General features: G+C 48.6%; 1 protein-coding gene across 3 annotated transcripts in view; it reads left to right on the forward strand.

The window, feature by feature from the left end:
- Positions 1–6,951: 6,951 nt before the first annotated feature.
- TMC7 (transmembrane channel like 7) overlaps positions 6,952–16,487 on the forward strand; it is a 70,725-nt gene continuing 61,189 nt past the window's right edge. For all 3 annotated transcript variants that reach the window (XM_074027815.1, XM_015442115.4, XM_045382899.3), the window contains exon 1: positions 6,952–7,104. Coding sequence is in view for 2 of the 3 variants with exons in the window: in XM_015442115.4 (XP_015297601.3) it covers positions 7,038–7,104 (67 nt within the window). In the remaining variant the exon portion in view is untranslated. The remainder of the gene's footprint in view (positions 7,105–16,487) is intronic.

Below are 16,487 nucleotides of genomic sequence, written 5' to 3' on the forward strand. Positions count from 1 at the left end.
ATTTGTAACCGCATCAGTCAGAAGCACTGGAGGCGTAGGCTTTGTAACTGGCATCTGATGTGAGGGCAGTCTTGTGGGACTGAGCCTTATCTGTGAAGTTTGACTCTACTCCAGGTAGGTAGTGTCGGAATGGAATTGAATCGTAGGTCGCCCAGCTCGTGTCAGGAGAGTTGGAAGACTGGTTGGTGATATGGTTTGGATCTATGTCCCCACCCAAATCGCATTTCGAATTGCAATTCCCAATGTTGGAGGTGGGGCCTGGTGGGAGGTGATTGGTTCATGGAGGTGGAGGCGGATTTCCCCCTTTGGTGCTTTTCTCGTGAAAGAGTTCTCAGGAGCTTGCGCGCGTGTTCTCTCTCTCTCTCTTTTTTTAGATGGAGTCTCATTCTGTCGCCCAGGCTGGAGTGCAGTGGCGCAATCTAGGCTCACTGCAACCTCTGCCTCCCAGGTTCAAGTGAGTCTCATGCCTCAGCCTCCTGTGTAGTTGGAATGACAGACATGCTAATTTTTGTATTTTTAGTAGAGATGGAGTTTCACCATGTTGACCAGGCTGGCCTTGAACTCCTGACCTCAGGCGATCCGCCTGCCTTGGCTTCCCAAAGTGCTGGGATTACAGGCTGAGCCACTGTGCCTGGCTTGAGATCTGGTTGTTTAAAAGTGTGTGGCACCTTCCCATTCTCTGCCTCTTCCTCTCGCTCCAGCCATGTGAGACATCTCATTTCCCTCTTGCCTTCTGCCTTGATTGTAAGTTTCCTGAGACCTCCCCAGCCATGCTTCCTGTACAACCTGAAGAATCGTAAGCCAATGAAACCTCTTTTCTTTATAAATTACCCCGTCTCAGGTATTTCTTTATAGCTAGGCGAGGATGGACTAACACAGTTGGTGTGAGGAAAAAACCCACACACTCATTTGGTGTCAGAAGTGTTGTGAGAGGAACCGATCGTTTCCTTTGGTGTGTCCAGTACCCTCTCCTTTGGTCCATTTTGCAATCCCACAATGATTTTTTTCTTGAGACAGAGTTTCGCTGTTGTCACCCAGGCTGGAACGCAATGGCATGATCTCGGCTCACTGCAACCTCTGTCTCCTGGGTTCAAGAGATTCTCCTGCCTCAGCCTCTCAAGTAGCTGGGACTATAGGCACGTGCTATCACTCCTGGCTAATTTTTTTGTATTCTTCGTAGAGATAGGGTTTCACTGTGTTAGCCAGGATAGTCTCCATCTCCTGAACTCATCATCCGCCCACCTTGGCCTCCCAAAGTGCTGGGATTACAGGTGTGAGCCACCAAGCCTGGCAACAATCCCACAATTCTAAGTCTTACATAGCCATGGCTACGGCATTAACATTTATTTAGAAGTTTACATTTTGCAAAGCATTTCTGTTGTAGACAATGTGTGGAATGACAGTAGGTGCGGGTAGGAGGAAGGGAAAAAGATGCAGGGCGTCCGGGGTCCCAGTATGTATCAGGACAACCTGCATTAAGGCCAAAGATGATGGGGCCAGGAATTTACTTTTTTTTTTTTTTTTTTTCTGAGACAGAGTCCTGCTCTCTCACCCAGGCTGGAGTGCAGTAGCGCGATCTTGTCTCACTGCAACCTCCACCTCATGGGTTCAAGTGATTTTCCTGCTTCAACCTGCCAAATAGCTGGGATTACAGGTGCGCGCCACCAAACCCATCTAATTTTTGTATTTTTAGTAGAGACAGGGTTTCGCCATGTTGGCCAGGCTGCTCTCGAACTCCTGACCTCAAGTGATCCACCTGCCTCAGCCTCCCAAAGTGTTGGGATTACAGGCGTGAGCCACTGCGCCCGGCCCATTAATATAATTTCTTAAAAAAATATGAGTGACCCTGGCCCATGACAAAGTCCTCAGGAGGTCTTGAGAACATGTGCCTAGACCTCCGTTACTGAGAGGTTTGCTCTGAGTGCTGATGCACAAGACTTGGACGAGGCAGGGAGACGGTCAGGAGGCCAACCTTGCCTTGGCAGGGGCGGTGGTGCTGGGTAAGGTGAGCCGCTGGAGGGAAGGAGCAAAGAGGAGAGATTCCACTTTCCCTCCGGGCCGTGGTCCTTTTCTCTATAACATGGAGTTGAAGGTTCCTAATGATGTCTTAGAGAGGACGAAGGTTACATGAAGGGGCACATGGTAAGCGTTTGGCTCAGAGTAAGCTCTCCGTAAGTGACAGTTGTTGTTGTTTTCCCCCTAATAGTAAAAGGGAGCCCTTACCAAGCTTATATTCTAGTGTGAGAAACAGAACAATTGGCCGGGTGCGGTGGCTCACGACTGTAATCCCAGCACTTTGGGAGACTGAGGCGGGTGGATCACGAGGTCAGGGCTTTGAGACCAGCCTGGCCAATATGGTGGAACCCCCGTCTCTGCTACAAAACATAAAATTTAGCCGGGCGTGGTGGTGTGTGCCTGTAGTCCCAGCTACTCGGGAGGCTGAGGCAGGAGAATCGCTGGAACCAGGGAGGCAGAGCTTGCAGTGAGCCGAGATTGTGCCACTGCACGCCAGCCTGGGTAACAGAGCAAGACTCTGTCTCAAAACAAACAAAACAAAACAAAACAAGCGGTAAAAATAAAGTGCTAGGATTGAGAGAGGCGATAGGGGGTGCTGTGGCGACATTTGTGTCTCCCCTTGAAATAAAGCAACACATGAATTGATAATTCTGCCCGGGCCGGGCGCGGTGGCTCAAGCCTGTAATCCCAGCACTTTGGGAGGCCGAGACGGGCGGATCACGAGGTCAGGAGATCGAGACCATCCTGGCTAACACGGTGAAACCCCGTCTCTACTACAAAATACAAAAAAACTAGCCGGGCGAGGTGGCGGGCGCCTGTAGTCCCAGCTACTCGGGAGGCTGAGGCAGGAGAATGGCATAAACCTGGGAGACAGAGCTTGCAGTGAACTGAGATCCGGCCACTGTACTCCAGCCTGGGTGACAGAGCGAGACTCCGTCTCAAAAAAAAAAAAAAAAAAAAAAAAAAAAAAAAAAAAAAAGATAATTCTGCCCGTCTTTCTGTCCTACTCACCATCCCTCTGTCTGAATTTCTTTGTATCCCTCTGTCTGCCTTCCTCCTCTTCTATTCCTTCTAACAGGAGATTTTAGTGACTGTTGCTTCCTGAAGAACTATCCTATTTCTATTCCTGTAAAATTGTCTCCTGGGAGCAGGGAGTCTCCTTTGGGAGCCTGGCTCATTCTTCTGCTCCTGGAAAAATAACTGAGGTCTCTCTGGCTCAGAATGCAGAGTCAAGCAAGGACCAGGTGCCAGGTGCAGCCAGCAGGAAGTGCTGGGTCTTCTCTCTAGGGTCACTACACAATCCCACTCGCCTCCATGCCATTCCATCTTCCATATGCGGAACAACTGGATTTCATCCATCCCTTTCCAGATCTGCAGGCTGGGACCGTGGGCTGGAAGGTGGCCTCCAGTAAGGAAGGGAAGAGGGAGGAATTGTCTCTCAGTAGAAATAACCATCATTTCCTGACACTTCCTCTGTGCCACAGGCTTAAAGATCATTTTTTAACATTTGAGTATGTATCAATAGTATGCCTATGGAGTAAAAAAAGGGGTAATTAGTAAAAATCTCCCTTCCCTTGTCCCGAGATGTATGATGCATTTACAAACAGATACATATATATTCTTGTATTTTTCAACACCTTTTTTTTTTGGATGGTGTCTCACTCTTTCCTGGAGGGCAGTGTGATGAGCATAGCTCACTGTAACCTTGAACTCCTGGGCTCAAGCAATCCCCCTGCCTTAGCCTCCTAAGTAGCCAGGGCTACAGGTTGTATGCAACCACACCTGGATACATTTTATCTTTGTAGAGATGGGGATCTCACTATGTTGCCCAGGCTGGTCTTAAACTCCTGGACTCAAGTGACCCTCCTGCCTCAGCCTCCCAAAATGCTGGGGTTATAAGCATGAGCCACCATGCCCAGCCTCCACCTTGCTTTTTCACCTAATAATATACCTTCTGTAAACATAATTTTCTATAGATCTCCATATAGAGCTATGTAATTGCTGGAGGACAGATGTGTCAAAATTTATTTAACCTCTCTCCTGTCAATGGACATTTAGGCTGTCTCTAGGCAATTGCTGTTGCTACAGCCCTGGGACCTAAGCTCTAGTCTTATATCCCCATTTTACAGATAAGAAAACAGGCTCAGAAAGGTTGTGTCACATGGTCCAGCTCACACAGGAAATAATCTGAAACCAGGTTCCCATCCAGTGACCTTACCATTAACCACAATAAAAATAGCTTTATCAGCTGGGCATGGTGGCTCATACCTGTCATCCCAGCACTTTGGGAGGCCAAGACCGGCAAATCGCTTGAGGTCAGGAGTTTGAGACCAGCCTGGCCAACATGGCGAAACCCCGTCTCTACTAAAAATACATAAATTAGCCGGCATGGTGGCAGGTGCCTGTAATCCCAGCTACTCAGGAGGCTGAGTCAGGAGAATTGCTTGACCCCAGGAGGCGGAGGTTGCAAAGAGACAAGATTTTGCCACTGCACACCAGCCTGGGCGACAGAGCAAGACGCTGTCTCAAAATAAATAAATAATAGCTTTTATTTTGAGCCAGGAAATTACTTACCCACACACGTAATTTTCTGTTTTGGAATAGTTTTAGATCTACAGAAAGCCTTTGAGGATGAGAATGCGAGTTTTCACACGGCCCACACCGTTTCCCCTACTGTTAACATCCTACATCAATATGGTACATTTTTCACAATTAATGAACCAAGATTGATACATGACTATTAACTGAAGTCCCTACTTTATTCAGATTTCTATAGTTTGTAATGTGTTTTAACCTGTGTTTCAGGAACCGAGTAGCTCAGATTACAGGCATGCTCCACCACATTCAGCTAATTTTTAAACTTTTTTGTAGAGATGGGGTCTCAATATGTTGCTTAGGCTAGTCTCCAACTCCTGGGCTGAAGCCATTCTCCCACCTCAGCCTCCTAAAGCGCTGGGATTACAGGCATGAGCCACAGAGTCCAGCCTCCTTTTTTAAAAAATGACCTTGACAGTTTTGAGGAGTACTAACCAGGTATTCTGTAGAACGTCCCTCGGTTGAATTTGTCTGATATTTTTCTTGTGACCACAGAGGTAAAGTGCCCTTCTCATCACATCGTATGAAGGGTGCGTACTAGCCACATAGCTTAATGTTGTTGATGTTAATTAATTAATTAATTTTGAGATGGAGTCTCACTCTGTTGCCCAGGCTGGAGTGCAATAGTGCAATCTTGGCTCACTGCAACGCCCACATCCTGGGTTCAAGAGATTCTCCTGCTTCAGCCTTCTGAGTAGCTGGGATTACAGGTGCCCGCCACCATGCCCAGCTAATTTTTTTGTATTTTTAGTAGACATGGGGTTTTGCCATGTTGGCCAGGCTGGTCTCGAACTCCTGACCTCAAGTGATCCAACTGCCTTGGCCTCCCAAAGTGCTGGGATTACAGGTGTGAGCCACGGAGCCCAGCTGATGTTAACTTTGATCATTTGTCTGAGACAGTGTTTTCAGGTGTTATCTACTGTAAAGGCCATCCTGCCCTCTTCCACCACCACTTCCATACTGCACTCTTTGGAAGGATGTCACTAGAGGCAACCCACACTTAAGGAGTAGGGAGCTAAACTCTCTGTCCTTGAAGTATCTACGTAAATGATTTCAAAATCTGCACAGGAGATTTCTCTCCATTTTCCCCATTTATTTATTTAGCCATTTATTTACATTTAGCAATTACTTTTCTTTCTTTCTTTTTTTTTTTTTTTAATTGAGATGGGATTTCCCCATGTTGTCCAGGCTGGTCACTAGCAATTATTTTTAATTTCATGGTTTTTTTTAAAAATTTTTTATTTTTTATTATTTATTATTTTTTTTTTGAGATGGAGTCTCGCTCTGTGCTCTGTCGCCGAGGCTGGAGTGCGGTGGTGTGATCTCGGCTCACTGCAATCTCTGCCTCTTGGGTTCCAGAGATTCTCCTGCCTCAGCCTCCAGGGTAGCTGGGACTACAGGCATGTGCCACCGTGCCTGGCTAAGTTTGTATTTTTAGTACAGACAGGGTTTCACCATGTTGGTCAGGCTGGTCTCTAACTCCTGATGTCAGGTGATCTGCCCGCCTCAGCCTCTCAAAGTGCTGAGATTACAGGCGTGAGTCACTGTGCCTGGCAATGTTATGTTTTTAAGCTGCACACGAACAGAGGTAGAGATGAAACGAGGCTATAGTGTAAAACGTAAAAGACAAACTCTGCATGTAGTTTTCTCTTCACTCGGCCCTCTAGCTCCCCATCCAGGGCTACCACAGGTAGCCAGTTTCTTGCACTCTCTAGGGAGATAGCTTAGGCGTTTACAAACACGTACAAATATATTTTTTGTTTTCCTTTTTGTTCCCAAATGGTAACTTACTAAATGCACTTATTTGGAATCTTGGGGTTTGTGTGTGTGTGTGTGTGTGTGTGTGTGTGTGTGTGGATTTTTTATTTTTTAATTTTAGAGATGGGAGTCTCACTGTGTTGGCTAGGCTGGTCTCAAACTTGTGGGCTCACACGATCCTCCAGCCTCGGCCTCCCAAAATGAGAGGATTACAGGCGTGAGCCACAGTGCCCAACCGGTTATTTTCGTTATTTATTTCTTTATTAGATTAGATTAGATTAGATTTTAGTTGCAGGGGGCCCATGTGCATGTTCGTTACATGGGTGTACCGGGTCCTGGTGGGGACTGGGCTCCCATTGTGCCCATTCTATTGTGATGTTTTAAACTCAGTGAGACATCAGGGAGGTCGCTGCTTGTCGCCGCCGCTGGATGGAGCCTTGCCGGATCTCCCGGGCTCTGCAGCCCCTCTCCGGTCTCTGTGCTCGGCTCCTCGCGGGGTCCAGCGGGCGGCGGGCGTGGGAAGGGAAGGCTTGGGCGCCCCGCCCCGGCCTCTGTGATGTCAGCGCCGGAACCTGGAATCCCGGCTCCGCGAGGGAAGGCTGGGGAGGCGGCGGCGGCCGCGGGTGGAGAGCGTCCCCGGCAGCCTCTGAGGAGCGCGGGGCGCAGCCATGAGCGAGTCCAGCGCCAGTGCGCTCCAGCTCGGCAGGCCCAGCCGGCAGCCCGCGGTCCATCCAGGTAGGGCTGCGGGGAGCGCGCGCGGGGACGGTTCCCCTGGGGTCCTAGGGCGCACGGAGGGAGCCGGCTGCTGGAGGCTCGGCTTGGCCGCTGTCCACTCTCACGCCCCGCGCGGCGCGGGGTGCTCCCGGCTCTGGGGAACAGCAGGTGGGAAGGGGATCTTTCTTATTCCTGCTCCCTCCTCCAACGCGTCCTCATCCAATCCAGTGAGACCCAGCCGGGCCAAAAGGACACTAGAATGGCAGTCCGGACCGTGGTGGGTTTGTCTTCCAGCTGTTGACCAAGACAGTCTTTCAATAGCCTCATCTGTTAAATGAAGGGATTGCGAGCACCCCCTCCACGCCTAACGTTCTGGTATGAGGTGCCTGCCTCCCAGGCATTTCAGCCTTCACATACAGTTAGACCAACTTGAAACAGAATTCTGCCTTGTCTGTTTATTGCTGTGGGACCTTTGGTAAGTGGCTTGCCTTCTCTGAGTCTCAGATCCTTCAGCAGTAAAATGGGAATAGGATGGTGCAGGGAGTAGCTGAGAATCGTGTGATGTGTCTAGCACAGTGTCTGGCATTGTGGCTAGACAGTCACAATACATGGTAGCCAGCCAAGTATTAGAATCTTTTGTATTGGGTAGAATTACAGGAAAGTATACAACTCCATCAATTTCTACAGAAATATGTACAACTGCTGCCCAGTCAAGACAGAAAAGCTGCCAGCACTCAGGCAGGGTTCCTTGTAGCATTTGGAGCTTAGGAATCTTGCAAAACACAAGACCCTGCCGTAAAGTTTTATCTGCAATGTTTTCTCTTTTTCAATTTTAGAATAGAGATTTAATTAAACCAAGGATGTAGAACAAAACATGAGTGTAGATTTGGGCATTGTGGCCTTCAAATTGGATTGTTCTCAATGTTCAGAAGAAAAAAAAAAATTAGAAGAGACCCACATCGGAAAACAAAAGTTGGGGTGGATTCAATGCGAATTATTTTCTATCTCAATATTAATACTGCTTATGTCAGCTGAATTTCAGCCTTTCAATAATAGCTTGTCAAGTATTTTTTTAGTTGGTTCCTATTGATCGTCATCTTATTTTAGTGGAATCCATTATACTGAAGATGTACAAAGAATGTGAGATTCATTGTTCTTGAATGTTTGCTAAGTGTTTAAGGGTACTTTTGGCATCTTTTTAGGACAACTATAATTGGGCCCTGTAACTAAAAAGTATCCTATGCCTCTTTGATAGATGAGATTTTTTTTTTTTTTTTTTTTTTTGACCTTGTACCCACCAACATTGGTGGGAGGCTCAGAAGGGACTGTGTTTGTAACTTTGTAGCACTTTCTAAACAGTGACCTGTTGTATGGGCATTATAGGACAGTCTGTGGGGTGGGGTGGGGGATGGGGGAGGTGACAAATGAGGTCTGGCTTAAAGAATGAGAAGTGTGACCAGGCATGGTGACTCATGCCTATAATCCCAGCACTTTGGGATGCTGAGGCGGGAGGATCACTTGAGCCCAGGAGTTTGAGGTGACAGTAAGCTGTGATTGTGCCACTGGGCCCCAGCCTGGGTGACAGAACTAGACCCCGTCTCTAAAAACAGAGGAAGAAGAAGAAGAGGTGTGTATCCTTCTAAATGATAAAACAGATCACTCCCCCGCTTACATAAAACTTTCCCGTGGCTGACCAGGTGCCGTGGCTCACGCCTGTAATCCCAGCACTTTGGGAGGCTGAGGCGGGCGGATCACAAGGTCAGGAGATCGAGATCATCCTGGCTAACATGGTGAAATCCTCTCTCTACCAAAAATACAAAAAATTAGCCAGGCGTGGTGGCATGTACCTGTAGTCCCAGCTACTCGGGAGGCTGAGACTGGAGAATCGCTTGAACCTGGGAGGTGGAGGTTGTAGTGAGCCGAGATCGCGCCACTGCACTGCCGCCTGGGCGACAGAGCGAGACTCCGTCTCAAAAGAAAAAAAAAAAATTAGATGGGTGTGGTGGCATGTGCCTGTAATCCCAGCTACTGGGAAGCCTGAGGCAGGAGAATCGCTTGAACCCAGGAGGCAGAGGTTACAGTGAGCCGAGATTGCACCACAGCAGTCTAGCCTGGGTGACAGAGGTAGTCTCTGTCTGAAAAACAAAAAAACAAAAAGCAGCTTTCCAGTGGTTTCTCACTGCTCTGAGAATAAACTCCAGGCTCTTCCATAGCAACCAACAGGATCTGGTGATTCAACCCCAGCCCCTCTTTCCAGGCCCTCATCACCTCGACCCGCCCTAACCTATCCTGCTCCAGCTGCACTGGCTGCCTTCCTATCCTTCCAGCATACCAAGATTGTTTCTGCCTCAGGGCCTTTGCATCTGCCATTCTCTTCCCCTGGACTCCTCTTCCTTCTTAATAGGGCTGCCTCTTCCTTTTCCTGTTGGGTCTCTGCTCAAATGTCACGTCAGAGAGGCAGACCTCTGGGGCTGTCTGAGGGAATGCGCCCATCTCTCTTTCTCTGACCAGTTAGTTACCTTGCTTATTCTTTCTTTCTTTCTTTTTTTTTTTTTTTTTTTTGAGGTGGAGTCTCGCTCTGTCGCCCAGGCTGGAGTGCAGTGGCGCGATCTCGGCTCACTGCAAGCTCCGCCTCCCGGGTTTACGCCATTCTCCTGCCTCAGCCTCCTGAGTAGCTGGGACTACAGGCGCCCGCCACCTCGCCTGGCTAATTTTTTTGTATTTTTAGTAGAGATGGGGTTTCACCATGTTAGCCAGGATAGTCTCGATCTCCTGAGCTCGTGATCTGCCCACCTCGGCCTCCCAAAGTGCTGGGATTACAAGCGTGAGCCACCGCGCCCAGCCCTTGCTTATTCTTTCAAAGCTCTTACCACCACCTGAAGTCATCTGGTTTGGTTATTTTCTTGTTTAGTAGCAGTCTTTTTTTTTTTTTTTTTTTTGAAATGGAGACTCACTCTGTTGCCCTGGCTGGAGTGCAGTGGCGCGATCTCGGCTCACCACAACCTCTGCCTCCCAGGTTCAAGCGATTCTCCTGCCTCAGCCTCCCGAGTAGCTAGGACTACAGGCACGTGCCACCATGCCCGGCTGATTTGTACTTTTAGTAGAAATGGGGTTTCACTATGTTGGCCAGGCTGGTCTCGAACTCCTGACCTCAAGTGATCTGCCCACCTCGGCCTCCCAAAGTATTGGGATTACAGGTGTGAGCCACCATGCCAGGCTGGTAGCAGTCTTTCCTAGAATGTGGATGCTTTGGAAAACAGGGGCTTTGCCTTGTTTCCCTAGAACCTAGAATGGCATCTGGCACACAGCAGATGCTATATCTATTTTGAATGAATAAGTGAATGAATGAATGAAGTGTCCTTGCAGCCACACTGGCAGCTGTAACATAGTGGTTGTAAATCTAGACTCTGGAGTCTCAGGTGCAAATGTCTTTGGCCTCTCCTCCAGCCTCCTCAAGGGGCACTCAAGGAAAGAACCTGGAAGGGCCCTGATGTGACTGTGTTTGAACTGACCTGACTGCCAGATGGTGGGACTTGGTCTGGAGCAGGGATGACTTGGAATGATAGAGACAAAACTCAGCAGCCCCTGGAGATGCTCTTGTGGTGGAACTGGACCCTGATTTTTTTTTTTTTTTTAAGAGACAGGGTTTCCTTCTGCAATCTCAAACTTCTGGCCTTGATTGATCTTCCTGCCTTGGCCTCCCAAAGTACAGGGACTACAGGTGCATGCAACCACACCTGGCTTCTTTTGTTTTGTTTTCTTTTCTTTTCTTTCCCTCTATCTCCTTCCCTCCCTCCTTCCTTCCCTCCCTCCCTTTCTCTCTTTCTCTTTCTCTTTCTTTCTTTCTTTCTTTCTTTCTTTCTTTCTTTCTTTCTTTCTTTCTTTCTTCCTTTCTCTCTCTCTCTCTCTGTCTTTCTTTCTTTCTTTCTTTCTTTCTTTCTTTCTTTCTTTCTTTCTTTCTTTCTTTCTTTCTTTCTTTCTTCCTTTTTTTAGTCTTATTCTGTTGCCCAGGCTTTAGTGCAGTGGTGCAATCTCGGCTCACTGCAACCTCCACCTCTCAGGTTTAATCCATTCTCCTGCCTCAGCCTCCCAAGTAGCTGGGACTACAGGTGTGCACCACCATATGTACTTGTGCACCACCATGCCTCTACTAAAAATACAAAATACTAATTTTTGTATTTTTAGTAGAGATGAGATTTTACCGTGTTGGTCAGGCTGTTCTCAAACTCCTGACCTCAGGTGATCCACCTGCCTTGGCCTCCCAAAGTGCTGGTACTACAGGCGCATGCAACCACATCTGGCTAATTTTCTTGATTTTAAGTAGAGATGGGGTCTGGTTATGTTGTCCAGGCTGGTCCCGAACTACTGAGCTCAATCGATCCTCCTGCCTTGGTCTCCCAAAGTGCTGGGCCTACAGGCCTGAGCCACCATACCCCGCCCAATTTTTGTATATTTTGTAGAGATAGAGTCTTGCTATGTTGTCCAGGCTGGTCTCAAACTCCTGGGCTCAAGGGATCTTCCCGCCTTGGCCTTCCAGAGCACTTGATTACAGGCATGACTGCGTGTGCCGTTGTGCCTATACTTTCTGGAGATACATTTTTAGGAATTTATGTAGTTGGCTGGGCACGGTGGCTCACACCTGTAATCCCAGCACTTTGGGAGGCCGAGGCGGGTGGATCACCTGAGGTCAGGAGTATGAGACCAGCCTGGTCAACATGGCGAAACCCCATCTCTACTAACAATACAAAAATTAACCGAGCGTGGTGGCACATGCCTGTAGTCCTAACTACTTGGGAAGCTGAGGCAGGAGAATGACTTGAGCCTGGGAGGCAGAGGTTGTGGTGAGCCAAGATCATACCATTGCACTCCAGCATGGGCAACATATCGAGACTCTGTCTCAAAAAAAAAAAAAAAAAGGGAATTTATGTAGTTGAGTAACTATTCTTTGGACGTCTTTCAGTCCAGTAGATGGTATTAAACTTGAAAGACACATAACCATCTGACCTGTGATATTTGTTTTTCCCTCTTATCTTCTAAGCCCATTTGTCCAGGTCACTTACCACCTTTAAAGGCATCACCAGAGGGAGGCAGGTCTGGACAGAGCTGAAGATTGCACAGGCCATTCGCAGGCTGGATTCTTTCTCTGGTGACCCACCCGTCTGACTTGAGTTATTTTTTTCCCATGTCTGGACAAGACTGACCTCTGCCCAGCAACTCAGGCCTGGATTAAGTCCAGGGGCCCTCAGTGGCTTTTTCTTGTTTGTTTTTTCAGGAAGTGAAGAATTTAGAGGGATAAAAGGCGGAAATAACTTTTCAGCTTCTGACCTTTGTCACAATCTGGTTTCCTCTTAGATTGTTTGGGTCTGGGTCTGCTTAGACCTTCTGATGTTCTGTCTCCACTCTTAGAGGAGGAGGAAGGGAAGCAAATAATGGGCCCTGAGGGATCATCACATACCAGGCCTTGGGGTTCTAGTGGCAAAGGAGGCAGGTAGGGTCTCTGCTTTCATGGAGCTTCTAGTCAAGCGAGACGCACCAAACAGTAAAGAGACAAATAGGATTATCGGAGGTAGCCCTAACTACTGGGACGGAAACAAACAAGATGGTAAGATAGAGAAGGAAGAGTAGCCTACTCAGATGGGGTGGTCCATAGGCCTCTTGGGGGAGGTGACTCCTTTTTATTTTATTTTTCTGAGATGGAATCTAGCTCTGTCGCCCAGGCTGAAGTACAGTGGTGTGATCTCGGCTCACTGCAACCTCTGCCTCTTGGGTTCAAGCAATTCTTGTGCCTTAGCTTCCCGAGTAGCTGGGATTACAGGTGCGTGCCACCATGCCCGGCTAATTTTTGTATTTTTAGTAAAGACAGGGTTTCACCACATTGGCCAGTCTGGTCTCGAACTCCTGACCTCAGGTGATCAGCCTGCCTCGGCCTCTTAAAGTGCTGGGATTACAGGTGTGAGCCACCATGCCCGGCCTTTTTATTTTTTGAGACAGGGTCTCACTCTGTCACCCAGACTGGAGTCCAGTGGCGTGATCTCGGCTCACTGCAACCTCTGACTCCTGGATTCAAGCGATTCTCCTGCCTTATCCCCACAAGTAGCTGGGATTACAGGCACCTGACACCATACTCGGCTAATTTTTGTATTTTTAGTAGAGTCAGGGTTTCGCAATGTTGGCCAGGCTGGTCTTCAACTCCTGACCTCAGGTGATCCACCCGCCTCTGGCCTCCAAAGTGCTGGAATTATGGGTGTGAGCCACCGCACCCGGCCTCAGGCAGTGTTTTGAGCCAAGGATCTGCAAACAACTCCTGTGCTAAATCCAGCCTTTTTTTTTCTTTTTTTTTTTTTTTTTTTTTTTTTGAGACGGAGTCTCGCTCTGCCGCCCAGGCTGGAGTGCAGTGGTCGGATCTCAGCTCAATGCAAGCTCCGCCTCCCGGGTTCACGCCATTCTCCTGCCTCAGCCTCCGGAGTAGCTGGGACTACAGGCGCCAGCCACCTCGCCCGGCTAGTTTTTTGTATTTTTTAGTAGAGACGGGGTTTCACCATGTTAGCCAGGATGGTCTCGATCTCCTGACCTCGTGATCCGCCTGTCTCGGCCTCCCAAAGTGCTGGGATTATAGGCTTGAGCCACCGCGCCCGGCCCAGCCTTTTTTTTCTTTCTTTCTTTTTTTTTTTTTAATGAGACAGAGTCTCGCTCCATCGCCCAGGCTGGAGTGCAGTGGCGCGATGTCGGCTCACTGCAAGCTCTGCCTCCTGGGTTCACGCCATTCTTCTGCCTCAGCCTCCCAAGTAGCTGGGACTACAGGCGCCCGCCACCACGCCCAGCTAATTTTTTATATTTTTAGTAGTGATGGGGTTTCACCGTGTTAGCCAGGATGGTCTTGATCTCCTGACGTCGTGATCCACCCCCAAAGTGCTGGGATTACAGGCATGAGCCACCGGGCCTGGCCTTTTTTTTTTTTGGATGGAGTCACGCTTTGTTGCTCAGGCTGGAGTACAGTGGTGCCATCTCAGCTCACTGCAACCTCCACCTCCCTGGTTCAAGCAATTCTCTGCCTCAGCCTCCCGAGTAGCTGGGATTACGGGTACCTGCCACCATGCCCAGCTAATTGTTTTGTATTTTTGGTAGAGATGGGGTATCACCATCTTGGCCAGGCTGGTCTTGAACTCCTGTCCTCGTGATCCACCTGCCTCGGCCTCCCAAAGTGCTGGAATTACAGGTGTGAGCTACCAAGCCTGGCCAACCTTTTTTTTTTTTGTAAATAAACCTTTAGTAGAACACAGCCATGCCCATTCATTTATGGATTATCTGTGGCTGCTTTCCTGCTACAAGGACAAAGCTGAGTAATTGCAAATAGTAAATTCTTACCTCTTTACAGAAAATGTTTGCTGACCTCTGTTCTAAGCATGTTACATGTAATTGCCATCTAATCCTCAGGACAGCTATAGGAGGTAGGAACCTCTGTCCCCATTTTATTGGTGGGAAAACTGAGGCATGGAATGATCAAGAAACTTGCCAGGTTATGCAGGCAGCAAGTGAGGCTGGGGTCCAAATCCAGGCAGGGTGGGTTGCTCTTAACTGACAGGCCTTGCCACCTTCTCAGATAGACAGAATCGCAGTAACTGCCCCACAGACACCCGACCAGATACTCCATGGGCATGAAAAGCAGGGGCTTGAGTTCCAGACCCAGCAGCAGCTCTAATGATGGAGTTAGTCACTGCTCCTGAAGGCTGTTTGCTCATCTGTTTGTAAAGCCTTAGACTAGCCAGTCACCAGCCCCACCCAGGTGCCAGTTGGCGTGACTCATGCAGTTTCTCCTGACACTACTGTTACGAAGTCTAAGAGATCCGGGAGGTTACCAGGGCCTCTGGCTCCTCCCCACTCAGACTAAGCACTGGGCTCCTGCGAATGAGGCCCCTCTAGGCTGTATTTATTTATTTATTTTGAGACAGTGTCTTGCTCTGTCACCAAGGTTGGCGTGCATTGCTTCAATCACAGCTCACTGCAGCCTCGACCTTCCGGGCTCAAGCACTCCTCCCACCTCAGCCAAAAAATATTTTATTTTTTTTGTAGAGACAGGGTCTCACTATGGTGTCCAGATTGGTCTTGAACTCCTGGGTTCAAGCCATCCTCCCACCTCATCCTCTCAAAGTGTTGGGATTATAGGCGTGAGCCACTGCACCCAGCCAGTCATATTTCAATTGCTTAATAGTCCCATGTGGCCAGTGGCCACTGTATTGGACAGTGCAGATATAGAACATGCCCTTCATTGCAGAAGCCCAACAAATGGTGAGCCACCATGCCCGGCGCCCTGACTTATTTTTCTCCACGCACTTATCAACATCCGAAGTACATTGTTTTTACTTGTTTAATGTCTGTCTCCTCCAAATAGAATGCAAGTTTCATAAAAGCAGGGAAATGGTGTGTGGTGTTCAAGGCTATGTTGTAGTCCTAGAACAGTGCTTGAGTGGCGACAGTTGCTCAGTAAATGTTTCTGAGTGACTGAGTGGTGGGTGAATAAGTGAATGGATAGATGGGTCTTTCCAGGAGCAGGGCAGTGATGAGTCCCTGGCTTTGGAGGGCTTCTTGCACTTGATTGACATGTCATAGCAGCTTCAACTAGAGTCCGGGGACTTTTTTTTTCTTTGAGACGGAGTCACACCCTGTCATCCAGGCTGGAGTGCAGGGCACGATCTCAGCTCACTGCAAGCTCTGCCTCCCGAGTTCACGCCATTCTCCTGCCTCAGCCTCCCGAGTAACTGGGACTACAGGCACCCACCACCTTGCCCGGCTAATTTTTTTGTATTTTTAGTAGAGATGGGGTTTCACCGTGTTAGCCAGGATGGTCTTGATCTCCTGATCTCGTGATCTGCCCACCTCAGCCTCCCAAAGTGTTGGGATTACAGGCGTGAGCCACCACGCCCTGTTGAGGGACTTTATGAGTTCTTGGATTAAGGCCCTTTGGTAGCTGTAAGCACAGATTATCTGGACACTCTACCTTCACCTGACATCCAAAATAAAAACAATTCAGCCGGGCGCGGTGGCTCACGCCTGTAATCCCAGCACTTCGGGAGGCCGAGGCAAGTGGATCATTTGAGGCCAAGAGTTCGAGAGCAGCCTGGCCAACATGGTGAAATCTTGTCTTTACTAAAAATACAAAAAATTAGCTGGGTGTGGTGGCGCACGCCTGTAATCCTAGCTACTTGGGTGGCTGAGGCAGGAGAATCGCTTGAACCCGGGAGGCAGAGGTTGCAGTGAGCCGAGATTGCGCCACTGCACTCCAGCCTGGGTGACAGTGCAAGACTCTGTCTCAAAAGCAAAAACAAAAATAAAAACAATTCAAGTGAAAAGAAGTCCATAATGTTCTGAGATTGATATCTACATTGACTTATCAGTGATATCAAATT

This window comes from Macaca fascicularis, chromosome 20 (assembly GCF_037993035.2).
Source record: "Macaca fascicularis isolate 582-1 chromosome 20, T2T-MFA8v1.1".
Lineage (NCBI taxonomy): Eukaryota > Metazoa > Chordata > Mammalia > Primates > Cercopithecidae > Macaca > Macaca fascicularis.